This window comes from Scyliorhinus canicula, chromosome 3 (assembly GCF_902713615.1).
Source record: "Scyliorhinus canicula chromosome 3, sScyCan1.1, whole genome shotgun sequence".
NCBI lineage: Eukaryota > Metazoa > Chordata > Chondrichthyes > Carcharhiniformes > Scyliorhinidae > Scyliorhinus > Scyliorhinus canicula.
This window is the reverse complement of record NC_052148.1, coordinates 33690223-33709127: the sequence shown is the minus strand read 5'-3', so window position 1 is coordinate 33709127 and position 18905 is coordinate 33690223. Positions and strand designations below refer to the sequence as shown.

General features: G+C 48.0%; 1 protein-coding gene across 5 annotated transcripts in view; it reads left to right on the top strand.

The window, feature by feature from the left end:
• LOC119963895 (leucine zipper putative tumor suppressor 3-like) overlaps window positions 1-16770 on the top strand; it is a 293965-nt gene extending 277195 nt beyond the window's left edge. For all 5 annotated transcript variants that reach the window (XM_038793275.1, XM_038793273.1, XM_038793277.1 and 2 more), the window contains one exon: window positions 11515-16770. In XM_038793275.1, coding sequence (XP_038649203.1) covers window positions 11515-12222 — 708 coding nt within the window. In that variant the 3' untranslated portion in view covers window positions 12223-16770. The remainder of the gene's footprint in view (window positions 1-11514) is intronic.
• Window positions 16771-18905: the final 2135 nt, after the last annotated feature.

The following is an 18905-nucleotide window of genomic DNA, read 5'->3' as shown; positions in this document are numbered from 1 at the left end:
CCCTTTTATCCCCCGGCTCCTCTCTCAGTCTCGCCCTTTTTTCCCCCGGCTCCTCTCTCATTCTCACCCTTTTATCCTCCTGGCTCCTCTCTCAGTCTCGCCCTTTTATCCTCCTGCTCCTCTCTCAGTCTCGCCCTTTTATCCCCCAGCTCCTCTCTCAGTCTCGCCCTTTTATCCCCCAGCTCCGCTCAGCCTCACCCTTTTATCCTCCTGGCTCCTCTCTCAGTCTCGCCCTTTTATCCTCCTGCTCCACTCTCGGTCTCGCCCTTTTATCCTCCTGCTCCTCTCTCAGTCTCGCCCTTTTATCCCCGACTCCTCTCTCAGTCTCGCCCTTTAATCCCCCGGCTCCTCTCTCAGTCTCGCCCTTTTATCCCCCGGCTCCTCTCTCAGTCTCGCCCTTTTATCCCCGGCTCCTCTCTCAGTCTCGCCCTTTTATCCCCGGCTCCTCTCTCAGTCTCACCCTTTTATCCTCCTGGCTCCTCTCTCAGTCTCGCCCTTTTATCCCCGGCTCCTCTCTCAGTCTCGCCCTTTTATCCTCCTGCTCCTCTCTCAGTCTCGCCCTTTTATCCCCCAGCTCCTCTCTCAGTCTCGCCCTTTTATCCTCCTGGCTCCTCTCTCAGTCTCGCCCTTTTATCCCCGGCTCCTCTCTCAGTCTCGCCCTTTTATCCTCCTGCTCCTCTCTCAGTCTCGCCCTTTTATCCCCCGGCTCCTCTCTCAGTCTCGCCCTTTTATCCCCGGCTCCTCTCTGAGTCTCGCCCTTTTATCCCCGGCTCCTCTCTCAGTCTCACCCTTTTATCCTCCTGGCTCCTCTCTCAGTCTCGCCCTTTTATCCGTGGCTCCTCTCTCAGTCTCGCCCTTTAATCCCCCGGCTCCTCTCTCAGTCTCGCCCTTTTATCCCCGGCTCCTCTCTCAGTCTCGCCCTTTTATCCTCCTGCTCCTCTCTCAGTCTCGCCCTTTTATCCCCCGGCTCCTCTCTCAGTCTCGCCCTTTTATCCCCGGCTCCTCTCTCAGTCTCGCCCTTTTATCCCCGGCTCCTCTCTCAGTCTCACCCTTTTATCCTCCTGGCTCCTCTCTCAGTCTCGCCCTTTTATCCGTGGCTCCTCTCTCAGTCTCGCCCTTTAATCCCCGGCTCCTCTCTCAGTCTCGCCCTTTTATCCCCCGGCTCCTCTCTCAGTCTCGCCCTTTTATCCCCGGCTCCTCTCTCAGTCTCGCCCTTTTATCCTCCTGGCTCCTCTCTCAGTCTCGCCCTTTTATCCCCCGGCTCCTCTCTCAGTCTCGCCCTTTTATCCCCCGGCTCCTCTCTCAGTCTCGCCCTTTTATCCCCCGGCTCCTCTCTCAGTCTCACCCTTTTATCCCCCGGCTCCTCTCTCAGTCTCGCCCTTTTTTCCCCCGGCTCCTCTCTCATTCTCACCCTTTTATCCTCCTGGCTCCTCTCTCAGTCTCGCCCTTTTATCCTCCTGCTCCTTTCTCAGTCTCGCCCTTTTATCCCCCAGCTCCTCTCTCAGTCTCGCCCTTTTATCCCCCAGCTCCGCTCAGCCTCACCCTTTTATCCTCCTGGCTCCTCTCTCAGTCTCGCCCTTTTATCCTCCTGCTCCACTCTCGGTCTCGCCCTTTTATCCTCCTGGCTCCTCTCTCAGTCTCGCCCTTTTATCCCCGGCTCCTCTCTCAGTCTCGCCCTTTTATCCTCCTGCTCCTCTCTCAGTCTCACCCTTTTATCCCCCGGCTCCTCTCTCAGTCTCGCCCTTTTATCCCCGGCTCCTCTCTCAGTCTCGCCCTTTTATCCCCGGCTCCTCTCTCAGTCTCACCCTTTTATCCTCCTGGCTCCTCTCTCAGTCTCGCCCTTTTATCCGTGGCTCCTCTCTCAGTCTCGCCCTTAATCCCCCGGCTCCTCTCTCAGTCTCGCCCTTTTATCCCCCGGCTCCTCTCTCAGTCTCGCCCTTTTATCCCCGGCTCCTCTCTCAGTCTCGCCCTTTTATCCTCCTGGCTCCTCTCTCAGTCTCGCCCTTTTATCCCCCGGCTCCTCTCTCAGTCTCGCCCTTTTATCCTCCTGGCTCCTCTCTCAGTCTCGCCCTTTTATCCCCCAGCTCCTCTCTCAGTCTCGCCCTTTTATCCTCCTGGCTCCTCTCTCAGTCTCGCCCTTTTATCCCCCAGCTCCTCTCTCAGTCTCGCCCTTTTATCCTCCTGGCTCCTCTCTCAGTCTCGCCCTTTTATCCTCCTGCTCCTCTCTCAGTCTCGCCCTTTTATCCCCCAGCTCCTCTCTCAGTCTCGCCCTTTTATCCCCCAGCTCCGCTCAGCCTCACCCTTTTATCCTCCTGGCTCCTCTCTCAGTCTCGCCCTTTTATCCTCCTGCTCCACTCTCGGTCTCGCCCTTTTATCCTCCTGCTCCTCTCTCAGTCTCGCCGTTTTTTGCTCCCAGCTCTACTCATCACAGATACCAGTCTTCAGATAATTTGATTTATGCCACACATAATGGCAGGAGACATCTGAAGGTACTGGATACTGCAAAGGCTACTTGCCCTGCCAACATTCTAGCAGTAAGATTGAATTCATATGTTCCAGAACTAGCTGTGCCACTAGCCAAGCTGTTCCACTACAGCTACAACACTAGCATTTCTCTGGCAATGTAGAAAATTGACAAACTATGCCCTGCCCACAACAGGATGGATAAATCCAATCCACCCAATTAACATGTCACAGTTTCCTCTTGATCATCAGCAAAATGCTGCAACGTACTGTCAGCTTGACACTTCAAATGACACTTATTCAGCAATAATACACAACCTGGGAAGGTAGTGGAGGCTGGAAACCTCACAACCTTTAACAAGCACTTGGATGGGCACTTGAAACACCATCACATTCAAAGATATGGGACAAGTGATGGTAAGTGGGATTAGCGCGAGATGTGGGGTAGTTATTGTCGGTAAAGACTCGATGGACCGAAGGACCTTTTCGGTGTTGTAAGACTCGAAGACTCTGAAAAACCTAGTCACTGACCCTCAGATTGAGATTTGCCACAGCCACTCAGCTCCTCATCTCATTTCAGCCTTGGTCTAAACGTGGACTAAAGAGGTTAATTTCGGGGGTGACGGAGAGCAACCACCCTTGATGTCAAGTGGTGGGAGCTCTCCACTGATTGGAGCCATGATAAGCACAAAGAATGGTTGTGGTCATTGGAGGCCAGTCACCTCAGCCCCAGGACTTTGTGGCAGGAGTTTGAGTTAAGACATGAGCAGCAAAGTTTTTGACGACTTCAAGTTTCCGAAGGGTAAAATGTGAGGGCCCAGAATGAAGCACATTAGAATAATAAAGCCTTGAGGTAGCATGGACAGACATGAAGATTTTAGCCTCAGATGTGCTGAGATGGGGGTGTGAGGTTGGGTGATGTTATAGAGTGGAAATGGACAATCTTAGTGGTGGCGCAATTGTATGGTCAGAAGTTCAGCTCGGGATCAAATGTGAGACCACAATTGCAAACAGAATAGTTGTGTAAAGACGTTGCCAGGGAGTGACATGGAGTCAGTTTTTTTTTTTTGCAAACGGAGTTCGGAGAGGAGACCAGAAACAATGGAATCAGTCGAGAGGAAATTTCTGCTCATCCAGTTTTGGATGCTGGGTAAGCAGTCTGATAATTTAGCAAAAGTGGAGGGGTCGAGGGAGGTGGTGGTGAGGTTACAGCTGGTTTGATAACACACACATGAAAACTAATGCTGTGCTTTTGGATAATGTTGCCAAGAGGCAGAATGCAGGTCATATTTTGGAACATAGGAATCAGGAGCAGAAGTAGGCAATTCAGCCCTTTGAACCTGCTACGCCATTCAATCTGATCTCTTCCTGGTCTCAAATCCACCTCCGCACCTGTTGCCCATATCCCTTTAACCTGTTTTTTAAAAAAGTTTTGAGTACCCAATTCATTCTTTTCAATTAAGGGGCAATTTAGTGTGGACAATCCACCTAATCTGCACATCTTTGTGTTGTGGGGGCGAACCCACGCAAACACGGGGAGAATGTGCAAACTCTATACAGATAGTGACCCAAAGCCGGGATCGAACCTGGGACCTCGGCACCGTGAGGCAACAGGGCTAACTCACTGTGCCACCGTGCTGCCCCTTTGACCCGTTTTTGTCAGAAATGTATCTATCTCCTTCTTGGAACCATTTAATTACTCAGATTCCACCACAGTATGGGGCAGCGAGTTCCACAAATTCACCACCTTCTGCGAGATGTAATTCATCCTCATCTCAGTTCTAAATCTACAACCTCTCAACCTATATCCGTGATGGTGTCTAGATTGCCCCACAAGGGGGAACTTTTGATCTACGTTTACTTTATCAATCCTATTTAGTATCTTATACACCTCGATTGGATCCTCTCTCATCCTTCTAAACTCTAGCAAGTATAAGCTCAAACTGTTCAATCTTTTTAAAAAGTTCATGTACAAGATGTGGGCGTCACTGGTTCAGCCATCATTTATTGCCCATCGTAGTTGCCCTTCAGAAGGTGGTGGTGAGTTGACTTCTTGAACGCTGCAGTTCTTGAGGTGTAGTTTATGGCCCAGGGTTTAGAGAACCCCAAAGTGTATCATGGAGTTCACCTGTCCCACAACTTTAAATAGATTTTGGTTATGGGGAGCACCTGGGCCTACTTTACAGGTGTGGTGCAACAGAGCTTTAAAGTACTTTTAAATTAAAACAATGTTTATTTAGGAAACCAGTTAACAATTTATAAACCCACAGTAAGAACTATCAACACCAAACATCCCCACAAAGAATACAGTACTCTATAAGTAACTCTTAATCTTTCTTTACAATATCCATAAGACAAAATATCCTTTTTAACACAGAGATCAGGTTTAAATTCTCTCCTGAGAGCATGTACCACTGTTAAATTAGCAAGTGATCTAAAGACATTCCATTCATAAAGAAAGAAATCAGAATCACACCTTGTCTTGCTGGATGCAACTCCAAGTCTGCAAAATGAAACTAAAACACACCTTGTAGCAGACAACCCAAAGTGAAGTAAAAGCAGACAGCCCAGCTCCACCCACTCTCTGACATCACTGAAGCTATTCGATAAACACCCATTTCTTAAAGGCACATCCACTACAGCTATTTGATAAACACCCAATTCTTTAGGGTTCTCTCACATGACAGTAGGTACATCCATTGTGTTGTTAGGGAGGGTGTTCCAGGATGTTGCCCTAACGACAGTGAAGGAACAGCGATATATTTTCAAGTCAGGGTGGTGAGTGACTTGGAGGGGAACCTCCAGGTGGTGGTATTGACAGGTATTTGCTGCCTTTGTCCTTCAATGTCAAGGGCAGGCACTCTAACCTCACCTCTGGCATTCAGCTCTTTTGTCCATGTTTGAGGTCAGGAACTGAGTGACCCTCGTGGAACCTAAACTGAACATCCGTGAGCAGGTTATTGCTGAGTAAGTGCCGCTTGATAGCACTGTTGATGATTACTTCCATCACATTGCTGACAATGGAGAGTAGACTGATAGGGTGTAATTAGCTGGGTTAGAATTATCCTGTTTCTTCTGCACGGGACACACATGGATAATTTTTCACATTGCCGGGAGATGCCAGTGTTGTAGCTGTACTGGAACAGCTTGGCCAGGGGTGCGGCAAGTTAAGGAGCACAAGTCTTCAGTATTATTGCTGCAATATTGTCAGGGCTCATAACCTTTGCAGTATCTCTCCTCATACGTCAAGCCTTTCATCCCTGGAATCAATCTGGTAAACCTCCTCTGAACAGCCTCCAATGCCACCACATCTGTCCTGAAATAAAGAGACCAAAACTGGACACAATACTTCCAATGTGGTCTCACCAACACTTCTCTACTTTGATACTCCTGTCCTTTTGCAATAAACACTAATGTTCCATTTGCCTTTTTAATTCCATGCTGTACCTGCGTACCAACTTTCTGCGAATCATGAACAAAGACACCCAGATCCCTCTGCCCAGGCGCATCTTAAGTCTGCTTTCCATTTACATAATTTTCCTTTCTATTCTTTCCACCAAAATGGATAACCTCCCATTTATTATGATCTCAGACCAGCTCCCAACAGTGGCTAAGATACTGGGCAGAAACCTCAATATTTTATGTTAATTTTGTATGCTTATGTGGAAAGGATACCTCCCACCAGGAGCGATCTCAGGGCGAAATAGGGATATCGTACAATAAACTTTATTACTAACACAGTATTAAATTATCTTTGACATCACATTAGAAAAATAGCTTGCAATTACCCCTCAAACAATACCACTCAACACAGTGAATACAGCACCCTTAACTGCTATCTTTATTCCCACTCAAACAAAAAGAAAAAAAACCATCTCTGCTCTCAATCCACTGTTAATCCATTAGCCCACAGGAATACCTGCTTTACAGAGATGTTCTTTGAGAAAGAGGGGTCTTTTGACACTGCTTTAAAAGACAAGATCTGACTCCTGTCAGAACCATACAGGAACATTGGCTGTATGTTTTCAGAAGCTGTTTCAGCTTTTTTAGTTCTCCTTGTTCTCGGGCAAGTCTGCACTGCTTTAAGACTGTGAATCTCTTTTTAACTGAACTGCAGTGAGAGCAAACTACTGAATGTCAGGTCACAGTGTAATTCAGCCCTCAGCTGAAATGCTTTCTGCAAAATGTCTTGGCTCCACCTAAGGAGCCTTTACTAAACTGAAATCTAACTAACTCCACAGGGAATCCCCTTAATCCAAACAAAATTTAATTAGCCCAAGCATTATATGATAGTTTAATTGCACCGCTGGCTCCCAAAATATACTTGCCTTCAATCTAGGATGTATTTTAATATATGACTGTAGCAGTCACATACACACTCACCCTGGAAATTTGAACCTTTCCTGCAACCCTTACAACCTTACATCTAAAATGGGTGCCGGTTTAGCTCAGTTGGCTAGACAACTGGCTTGTGATGCAGAACAAGGCCAGTACTGTGGGTTCAATTACCACCTGAGGTTATTTATGAAGGCCCCATCTTCTCAACCTTGCCCCTCGCCTGAGGTGTAGCGATCATCAGGTTGGGGAGACACTGGCTTGGAGATATTGCCACTGGGCTAGTAATCCAGGGACACTGGGTAATGATGCTGTGGGGACCAAGGTTCAAATCCCACCATGGCAAATGGTAAAATTTGAATTTAATAAAAATCCGGAATTAAGTTGATGACAATGAAACCATTGTCCATTGTCGTAAAAATCCATCTGGTTCACCAATGTCCTTTAGGGAAGGAAATCTGTCGTCCTTTCCTGGTCTGGCCTACATGTGACACCAGATCCTCAGCAATGTGGTTGACTCTTAAATGCCTTCAGGAATGGGCAATAAATGCTGGCCCAGCCAGCAACACCCACATCCCGTGAACACATTTTTAAAAAAGTTAAATCACCCCCAGTCAGCTCTCCCCCCTCAAAGGAGTGAGCAGCCTATGGTCATCTGCAACTATCGTGACTTTACCTTTACATCTGAAATTCCTGCATTCATCACTGTGACAAATAGGTAGTCGGCAAGAATAGTTCACTGTGGAATACTATATGTAGCTGTGTCAGAGTAGAATAAGAAAATAACTTTAACTGAAGCAGAACTTTTCCTGTTGAGCAAGATTTTAGACCTGACATGTGACTTTATCATTATTATCTACTGTCAGCTATTTTGAATAAGCGTTCAGCTTCAATCACACCTCATGTTTTGTTGAGTTACTCATAACCATGGAATATCATGTGTCCTATTTTTTAAGTGCAATGCTTGGTCTGTTGAAATGGAAATTCGGCCCCTTGGTTCCGCTGAGCCCTCTACTGATTTCTATGCAAATTGGGTATAGCACCTACTGCTGGAGGCAGAGAAGAAAGTCATATTCACCTCCAATTGTCAACTTTGTTTCCTTCTCCACAGATGCTGCCAGAGCTGCTGAGTGCTCCCAGCACTTTCTGTTTCTCTTTCAAATTTCCAAAATTTCCACACTATTTTGCTTTTATTCAAGTATCCTGTATACCTTCTTGACCACTTTTCCACCCTGTCCTGCCACTCAATGCGGCAACTGCCCACGGTTCTTTTCTCCTCCCGACCTTTTGTCCCTCTGACCCATCCAACCTGCCCCCAGACAGTAGTGATGCTTTAGGATTAACACCGTATACACTCTCCATACAAATGTGAAATACTGCACATGCTGGAAATCAGAGATGAGATCAGAAAGTGCTGGAGATACGGAGCAGGTCTGACAGCATCAGTCCAGAGAGAAACAGTTAATATCTCTGGTCGAGGACACGTCTCAAAGAGTTATTCCACTGCCCTGACCAATATTTATCCCTCAATCAACATCACAAAACAAATTATTTGGTCATGATCAACTTGCAGTTCATATGTGCTTGTGTGAAAATTAACTGCTGTGCCGCTCGATAAATATGTTTTTTATTGATAGATTTTTGGTAGACAAGGGCCGGAGATCTCCAGCCAAGAATACTCTTGGGATTCTATGGGAGGGATTCTCCCAACGGGCGGCTAAGTGCCGACGCCGGAGTAAAAACGGGAGTGATTTACTCCGGCGTCGGAGCGCGTTCCAGGACCCCATTTTGCGGCCCACAGGGGGCTAGCAAGGTGCTGGAGCGGCCTATGCTGCTCCAGCTGCCGATCCCGGCCTGAACCCGGCACCACAGGGTCCGCGCATGCACAGTTGGGCCGGCGCCAACTAGCACATGCGCAGTGGCCTTCCCCGTAGTGGCCACGACGCAAAATGGTGCAGGGCTACAGGGGCCGGCGTGGGGGAAAGGAGGCCGGGGGGCAGAGAGACCTGCCCGCCGATCGGTGGGCCCCAATTGCAGGCCAGGCCTCAACGGAGCCCCCCCCCCCCCCCCCCCCAAACAGGCCACCCCCGGACCCTTTAACGCCGAGGTCCCGCCGGCTCAGCGGATGTTAGAACGGCGCCGGCGGGACTTGGCTTTTTGTTGACGGCCGCTCAGCCCATTAAGGTCGGAGAGTCAGCGCATACCCCGACCTGCACTGCGCCGACCACGCCGGCACCGATTCTCCGCGCTGCGGAGAATTGCATCCCGGCGTCGGGGCGGCATGGCTCGATTTGCGCAGCGCCACTTCTCTGGCCCGGCGGGGGGTCGGAGAATTCTGCCCTATATTCCTGCTGGCAGTGCACCTCCCTCCACCCGTGGGTTTCCCGGCAGCCTGGGTTGTCTTCAATGGGAAATGCAATTGTCAAGCGGCGGGAAGAGAGAATCCCGCCACCAGCAAGCGGCGCGCGGAGAATCCCGCCCAGGATATAAAAGGTCATGGGACCAAAGCAAGTGAATGGAGTTACAGAATGGCGGAGCAGGGAAGAGGGGCTGAATGGCCTTCTGTACCTTCCCCTTGTCATGTAAACAGGCCAATATTAATAAGAGCAGCAGAATTATTTGACAACCTTCTGTGTATTAAAGATATAAGTCAGGCTTCTAGCAATTCCTGGGAATGTGAGGGTCAGCTTCCATGGAGTTTGATGGGCGCGATTCCCCGCTGCCCACGACGGGTCGGAGAATAGCGGGAGGGCCTTCTCAACATTTTTCCCGACCTCCCGCTATTCTCCCCCCCCCCCCCCCACGGCTGCCCCACGACACGAATCGCTGCTCGCCATTTTTTACGCCGAACAGCGATTCTCCCCAGGCCGATGGGCCGAGTTCCCAGGCCTTTACGGCCGTTTTCACGAACGCAAACACACCTGCTCTCACCGTTCGTGAAAACGGCTGCAAAGTGCCGTTCCAGACAACCATGGCACCGATTGGCACGGCCGCACCACGGCCGTGCCAAGGGTGGCATGGGCCCGCGATCGGTGCAGCGGGTCCGATACCCGCGCACTCTTTGTTCCTCCGCCGCCCCGCAGGATCAGTCCGCGGGGCGGCTGAGGGGCATGACGGCCCGCGCATGCGCGGGTTTGACGCATATGCATGATGACGTCATCCGCGCATGCGCGGGTTGGAGCTGTCCAATCCGCGCATGCGCGGCTGACGTCATCGTGCGCGTCAGCTGCCGTGGCGCTTGGCGCGCGGGCTTAGCGACGGTCGCTTCGCGGTTCGCGGGGCCGCGCTGCTAGCCCCGCCCGGGGGGGGGGAGAATCGGGTCCCAGGAGGGGGCGCGGAGGCTGCCGTGAAACACAGCCAGTTTCATGGCAGCCTTTACGACTCTCCGCATTTGTGGAGAATCGCACCCATTATGTTTACACCAGTTAATAGGGATACCATTGATGCATCTCGGGATATCTTCCAAATGGTTTGCTGGTAAGCAACGATTCGTGTCGTGGGGCGGCCGAGGGGGGGGGGGGGGGGGGAGAATAGCGGGAGGTCGGGAAAAATGTCGGAAAGGGCCTCCCGCTATTCTCCGACCCGTCGTGGGCAGCGGAGAATCGCGCCCAACAAACTCCATGATAGTAAGTCAGCGCATTGACATCATTTGCATTTCACTCCAAGGTGTGAAGAATCATTTCAAACCACTACCATTTTACTTAATGTCTGTTTTCATTGTGGATCATAGAATCTTACAGCTGATGAGCTCTTAGAAAGAGCGATCCAATTCATCCCACTCACCTGGCTCCAGCCCCGGAAATGTTTCCTTTTCCAGTATTTATCCAATTCCCTTTTTGAAAGTTAGAATCTGCTTCCACCATCCTTCTGCGAAGTGTGTTCCCGACTGTACCAACTCCCTGTGTTTAAGAAAAACGTGCTCTCTGCCATTCCGTCTTTGGAGATGGCTTGCCTGCATCGTCATCAAAACACAAATATTTAGAGTTAAAGGGATACTTTCTTAATTTGCAAATACAACCTCATAGACATAGGGCGGGATTCTCCGGACGCCAACGCCAAAATCGCGTTCGGCGATTGGCCGGAGAATATCCGTTTTCACCGAAATCAGGGGCGGCTCAGCTTTCATGATGCGGCACTCCCTTCAAAGCGGCGTACTCTAAGATGTTGCCTGAGGCCCCGCCCCCCGATGCTCCGCCCCCGACCGGCAGAGTTCCCGACGGCGTGAGTCTCTCATGGTCTTACCTGTTGGGAAGTCAACGTAGCGGCTGTGGACTCAGTCCAGCGCCGCCACAGTCAGGGGAGGGCCGATCCGGGGGCAGGGGGCACTTTGTCAGGGGCTGGGGGCACTGGTTGGGGTTGTTCCGGGGCTCGCGAGCCGGCCAAAGGGGGGCACAATTTGGCAGGCCGGGTCCACGCGTGGCCGCATGAGTAGATGTCCGAGCACATGACTAAAACCTCGGTTAAAGTTTTAAGGAACAACATTGCCGAAGAGAGGCAGAGAGGTTTTGGAAAGGAAGTCCAGGCCGCTGAAGGTCTATGGTGGAGAGATTTAAAACTGAGGGTTAGTTGAATGCAGGATTGAGGATTGCAAGCCTGGAGGAGATTGTAGAAATGGGGGAGGGCGAGGCCTCGGAGGCATTTGAAAGCAGGGATGAGAATTTTTAAATGGAGGTGTTGCCAGACCGTTTTTCTCACACTCTTCTGTGTTTGTCTCAGGTGTGCCAGAAGGCTGGTGAGATCTCCTTAATGAAGCAGCAGATGAAGGATTCACAAGCCGACGTGGCCCAGAAACTGAACGAGATGGTGGCATTAAAGACACAACTCAAGGAGGCAACAACAGCGCTGAGGGCCAAAGAAGAGCAGGTCTTCACGCTGAAGGATTCCGTCAATGCCAAGGGCATCGAGTTGGAGGTGTGTGAGAACGAGCTGCAGAGGAAAACCAGCGAGGCTCAGCTCTTGAGGGAAAAGCTAGGCCAGAACGAAGTGGAAATTTCAGGGTTAAAGCAGGCCCTGGCCGCTGCGGGCCGCCAGAACTGGTGCAGTGAGGAACCGCCGGAGGAACCGAGGGACCAGCTGGCCTGCGAGAGCGATGAGGCAAAAATGCAACGGCAGAACGAGGACACGGTGAAGACCCTGAAGAAGCAGGTCGAGCGGCTGCAGGGGGAGCTGAGGCTCGAGCGGCAGCAGCACGAGCAGCAGGCGGCCCACTTCGAGGAGGAGAGGCAGACGTGGCAGGACGAGAAGGAGAAAGTCATCAAATATCAGAAGCAGCTGCAGTTGAATTATGTTGAAATGTATCAGAAGAACCAGGCACTGGAAAGCAAACTTGGCGACATCGGCTCGAAGGCCAATTCTCCCACAGCTGACGAAATCAAGCAATGGACGCCTTCGCGGCTAGAACGGATAGAATCCACCGAAATATAATCTGTGCAAATGACTACACTTTCTACTGATGTATAAGTGGGACCATTTACATGTTTTGTCTAAACCTATCTGTCTGTTAAGATTTACAGTCACCTTTATGTTTTATTTTCATTTCAGCACAATGTTTGCTATGGTATGAATGAATCCAAAATTTGGTCTCCATATCTTTACTTTTTGAAACTGGGTGAGGTCTGACTACCACCCGCCCTCTCCCACCAAACAGCTTTTTCAGTGATACTGCATTTCCTGTCTGTTTCTGTTCCTCAGCGTCTGGGGTGAGTGGGGTGGGACCATTAATGAAATGAAAATCGCTTATTGTCACAAGTAGGCTTCAAATGAAGTTACTGTGAAAAGCCCCTAATTCTGACTCTGGCTACACAGATGCTGCCTGACCTGCTCTGTCAAGAACAAAGTAGAGTAGAGCACAGGAACAGGCCCTTTGGCCCTCCAAGCCTGTGCCGATCATGATGCCCTAACTGAAAAGAAAACCCTTCTGCCCTTACTCGGTTCGTATCCCTCTTCGTGTACCCATACAGATACCTCTTAAATGTTGATAATGTGCCTGCTTCCACCGCATCCTCTGGCTGCGCCGTTCCAGGCACCCACCACTCTCTGCATGAAAAACTTACTCCGCACATCTCCCTTAAACTTTCCCCCTCTCACCTTGAACCTGTGCCCCTTTCTAATTGACACTTCCACCCTTGGAAAAAGCCTGTGTCTAATTCTCCAGCAGTTTCTGTTTTTATAATGGATTTCAGGCATGTGTCCCAATGACTGACAAAATTGCTCAAAAACATTGATCGGAAATTTTGCTGCCCTGGGAGTGGGTCGGCAGGTGAGGGTGGGTGGCCTGGCAGGAACTCCATGTTTGTTGCCCACCTGCCCCCACCGGACTTTACAAGGGGACGGTTAGGTATCGGGGGGGGGGCCTTTCTGCGTTTAGACCAATTGAGGCCTAAAGTTACCAATTAATGCCACTGAAGGCCCACCTCTCACCACTGTTGGTATTTTACCAGCCATGCTGGCAGCCTAAGCCATGTGGGCAGGTTGCCAGGTAACCCATGGGCTTGAGAATAAGTAGGGAGACCCTCCTTTTGCAGAGTATCCAACAGAGTTTTGCCCCCTTCCTAAATGGTGATTGCCGTCCCCACTTGTTCCCAATCCCCTCCCCCCTTTTCGTCAGCTCCCCTCCCCCCCCCCCGGCCTCCTGATCATGACTCCTCACTCCCCTCTGGGACCTGCCTGATTGGTCCTGATGAAACCACTCCGGTCTGGCCTCCATGCTGTTCTTTGTGACGGTGGCTGCCTGCAATTCCATCAGTGGCCAGCAGTCCTTGTGGCACTGGAGAGCTGTCAGCCATCTGATATGCCAACGGCTCTCAGAGGTGGGACATCCTCTCAGATGGAGCTGGAATTCACGACCTGAGCCACTTAACAGACAGGCAGCCAAAAAAGCAAGTCATGCCTCATGGCTCTGCGGCCTCAAGCTCAGCTTTGATGGCCATGCACAGCAGGCTTCTGGCCATGTTGCATCACAGTGTCTCACTTCACATGGTCTCATTTGCTGCCGCCATGTTATGTTACAGATCAGCCATGATCTAATTGAATGGTGAATTGGGCTCAAGATGCTGTACGGCCTATCCTCCTGTGTTCTGTTAACAAGGGATCCAGCCTGTGACGTGCTGCTAGAATTTGCAAATCAGGAAATGAAGAGACAAACACATGGTGATGTAAATCTTCCATTGTTGTGTGTGAATGGCCCCTTTTATCAATGCAGTGTGTAAGTGCATAAACTACCTGTATGAACCATCAGTATCTGTGAAGGTGGCACAGTGGAATCACATAATCTACACGACCAATTACAGAGCACAATGCTGCAAAGAAATGGCACATTGATTAGTATCTCCATCTCCCTCTTCTGAATCCTGCCATAGAGGTTTTATGTTTCAATGGAAATAATGCCCAGAACTGGAACATTGAGAGTGACAGCACAGATTTGAGTTAGAAGTACCAAGCTACAGTGCACTTTGCTGAAATCACTGTATTCTTTATTTACAATCGCTACGGTTGTAACCATTTGGTTTCCTGTGTGCTCTGCAGCTTCTTCTATATTTTTCCGATGAAAAACTGCTTATGTTTGAAAAGCCCTTAAAACCCAGATAAAAGGACTTCAGGTGCAGATTTCGACAAAACATCCCCATCGACTTGCCTTCTCACCAAATTCCTCCATTCTCTTTATCTCCTTGGTGAAAAATTGAATTGCCTCCTGAACCCTGTTGCAATGAGTGTTCACTTCAATAGCCTTCTTTGGGAAATTATTCCACAAACGTATCGCCTGGTTGGGTGGGGAAGAAGTTCTCTGACATTGTTCCTTGTCTCTAACTTCTGTTCCTGCCATTGTGAACAATTTTCTGGGATCAGTTTTGTCTATTACTCTCTTAACCTTGCAAAGTCAATTCCAGATCTCCAACCAGGGACAATGAGCCCCAACATTTTCCAAATGTAAAAGTTCACATAGTGGTCTCCATTTCGTGTTAATATCCTGCCTTTTGCTCATATCCTTTGAAATTTTGCTCTCTATTTATGCATATAGAAAAACATCAATCCATTTTTATTCCTGCTATATCTGTCTCAATGTTGCCTCCGAAGGCAGAAACACTCGAGCAAATTCTGCAGATGAAGGCATATTTGATGATTTGTTGAACAGGAAATCAATCTGTGTCTCACACATTGCCTTGCGGCACCATCTTATATCCTGGGACTCAACACAAGCCTGTTGTAATTGAGAAGAGCCCTTAACCCCTGGCTGTCTTGGTCATTTTCTCATTTCTTCCCTTCACCCACCTCAGGAATTCTTGGCAATAAAGGAAGGTTGCTTATAGAATTTTCAAACAAATTCCTCCAAACTTTGAATGAAGTGATTAATCCTGGGATCGTACAGTATAGACGTCATAGAGTATAGACGGAGGTCATTCAGCTTATGATGCCCCGTGCTGTCATTAAAGAGGTGGACAGGAAGAAATAACAGAGAACGGAAGGACTGCAGTTGAATAATTGGCATCCTTCATCAATATTTCGTCACCAACGAGGGGGACAAAAGGAATAACTTATTGTCTCAATCCCTGTAATATCAAAAAATGTGTACCACTGTATCCGCCTTCACAGAATTACTGCTAATTCACTCTGTTGTACTGTCCACTTGAAAGATGAATTATCCATTAATTTGTTCATTGGTAAATATTGAGTAGTGTGTGTATAGTTCAATGTAAATATGTGTGCCTGTGATGTGTGTAAAAGTAAACATTATCCATCCTAAAGTTTCACAACTTCTAAAGATTTCCTGTACAACTAGACAATGCAATCTCTCAGTTGCTGCACTTTCTCACAGCACTGTGTAATGTGTGATTTAATACATCGGCAGATGGCAAGCAATCCTTAACTGACAAAACTTAATAAGGTCATAAAGGTTAAATAAGAACATGTTATATTTACAAGGCGTGAAGAACTATTTGCAGATCTATGACTAGAAATTAGTTTGAAGCTGCACGACATCCCAATCTTTTTTTTTTGGTACCTAATTCCCTACCAAAGTATGGGAAAAGAAGCAATGAAAGTGTAGTGCTCCCACACCAGGAATAGTCATGAAGGCTCTACCACAGAGCTGGTAAATTGAATGTTGTAGTGAGCAAAATACAATTTTCCTTTTCGTTCCCATGCTGATAGGTCACAGGAGAGATACAGGCCCAGAATTTGTCCCAGTCCGTGGAGGATGAGCTAACTTGAGTGCTCGCAATCAGTGGTTCACGCATTTGCAATGATGTACTGCCAAAGCCCATCCCAATCCACCGTCAGCAGATTCAGAGGGCACCATGTCACCTCAGTGGGAAAATTCCAAAATCTTGGTCCAGGGCTTGTGCTGAATATTTGATGCTGATTTTTCAAAAATAGGATATATACCATACAGCTCTCACATCTGCTCCATAATTCAATAAGATCATGGTCAAACCTTTACACCAACTCTACTTTACCTCATCATCCCCATACCCCTTGATTCCCTTCATCTCCACAAATCTGTCGATCCCAATCTAGAATATGCTCAATGACAGCGAACCCACGGCTGTCCGGTGTGGAAAATTCTCCAGGGATTCACAATCCTCTGAAAGAAGCAATTTCTAGTCCTAGATGGCCCAACATTTATACTGAGATATGACCCCCTAGATTGAGACTGATGCCAGGGGGAAGCATCCTCACAATATCTGTCCTGTATAGCCCTCAAAGAATTTTGCATGTTGCAATGAGATCACCTAATTCTTCAACATTCCAAAGAATTCTACCTGTTCTCTCCGAAAGAGCAGTCGGCTCATCCCAGGAATCAATCTCGTGAAATTTTGGTGGATTCCCTCTGGGGCAAATATAGCCACCCTTGGTTCAGGAGACCAGAACTGTACACATTACTGCAGGTATGATTTCACTGAAGTCTGATATAATTGCAGCAAGACTTCTTTTATACGTCAGCCACTTGCAATAAAGGCTAACTATTGCAAATAATATTTGCCTTTTTAATTGCTTTTAACTTTATGATTCCTGTACAAGGATCCCCAATTATATTGGGGTCTATATTGCTTTGCAGCCTCTTTGAGTTCTCCACATTGCCTTTCCACCTAGTTTTGCCTTGCCAACAAATTTAGATGCATTATACTTGATATAGATTGAGAATAGCTGAGGTCCATTCAGTGATCCTTGTTACACCCATTAGTTACACCCTGTATTCCTAAAACTGAACCGTTTATTCCTACTGTTCCCTCCCCGTTAACTGAATCACATTTTAAATGAGCCGGCCTGATCGTACACTGGTCCTGATTTAGCCAGGAGTCGGTTTAGCTCAGTTGGATGGGCAGCTGGTTGTGATGCAGAGCAAGGCCAACAGCATGGGTTCGATTTCCCCATACTGGCTGAGGTTATTCATGAAGGCCCCGCCTTCTCAACCTTGACCCTCAGGTTAAATCACCACCAGTCAGGTCTTCCCTCAAAGACGATGGTCATAGAAAATAGAACATACAGTGCAGAAGGAGGCCATTTGACCCATCGAGTCTGCACCAACCCACTTAAGCCCTCACTTCCACCCTATGCCCATAACCCAATAACCCCTCCTAACCTTTTTGGTCAGTAAGGGCAATTTATCATGGCCAATCCCCACCTAACCCGCATGTCTTTGGACTGTGGAGGAAACTAGAGCACCCGGAGGAAACCCACGTAGACATGGGGAGAACGTGCAGAGTCCGCACAGACAGTGACCCAACGGGTAATCGAACCTGGGACCCTGGCGCTGTGAAGCCACAGTGCTAGCCACTTGTACTACCATGCTGCACCCCTGGCACTCTGGCGAATTTACTCACTTTTATCTGGTTTAATTCGGGAACTAATATTCAAAGTTTGACCTGTATATGCTCTGTACATATGTAAAATACATATTTATTTTTCAAAATGTACATCATTGATCTTTAAGTTGCAAAAGAGTGGACTGTCAGTGCTGCAGCAAACATATTCCTGGTTCATGCTTGGTGCTCCCTCTGTATAATATGTTGGATTATCTTCAGCACTTTAGTTTGTACCAAAGTTTATTTAGTTGTATCTTACACAAGGTTCAAAAGAGCCCATTTTTCCCACCGATGCCTCACTGGCATTAATTTCAACAGTTAAGAATCCAGAGATCCATGTGAGTCAAGTGCTCAGGCCATGCAAAAGGTGTTCGACACTTCACATAACTCAGCTTTGGCTGAGGTTTGGTTTTACATGGGTGTGGCTATGTTACCAGCTTTGCACCAAGGAAAAGTGGTTTTGAGTGAAAATCATGCCACTATAACTTTGATGACAATGACTGCCCTTACTACTTTCTCGAAACCCGTTAAGAGTTTACACTGGGTTCCACCCCAGCCTATGGCAATTCCAGAGCTGGCTTGGAGTTTGCCTTCTCAGAGGGGAGAACATTTGTATTTGACCAGTTGTAAACCACAGGGTAGTCCTAGTAACAAAGCAATAAGCAAACAATGCCACACTGTAATAATGCTACTTAAATAGCAGGCAATGTCTACTTTTACAGTAAATCCTGAGCGTAGGAATCATAAAGTTGCTCTGTAATTGTTTCGCCATTTTGTCCAGAATTGACTGCTGTATTTTTAGATATCTGTACTTAGCAGGAGCTGCATGAGGATCGAAGAGCTGTGATGTATAATGAAACAAATTCTCATGAGGAAGCTGATGAAGACGCACTTTTTATTCAACATTCTTCCAGTGGATAATGACATTTAGGTGATCAAGTCAAGATCACATGCATTGAAAATAGAAATCAATTTGTTAGTTGAGAACAATTACAAAAATGATCACTGGTTAGTTTCTGAGTTCTTCAACAATGTTTAGTTATAAATTCACGTGTACATTAAAACTCAGGAGAGACATTTGGAACATGGTGATTGTGAATTTGGTTAAAAAGTTACGGCACAAATATAGAGACATGCAGCATCACGAAGAGTTGGAGCTACAATCTGCTGTACCACAGAATGGTTCAGATGCAAGTTTCTGTCCCTTCGCTTTCTCTCTGAGATACCAGGTATTGGCAGATTGGAAGGTAGGTACCTTACCACTGAGGCCATAGAATGATACAGCACAGAAGCAGCCCATTCAAC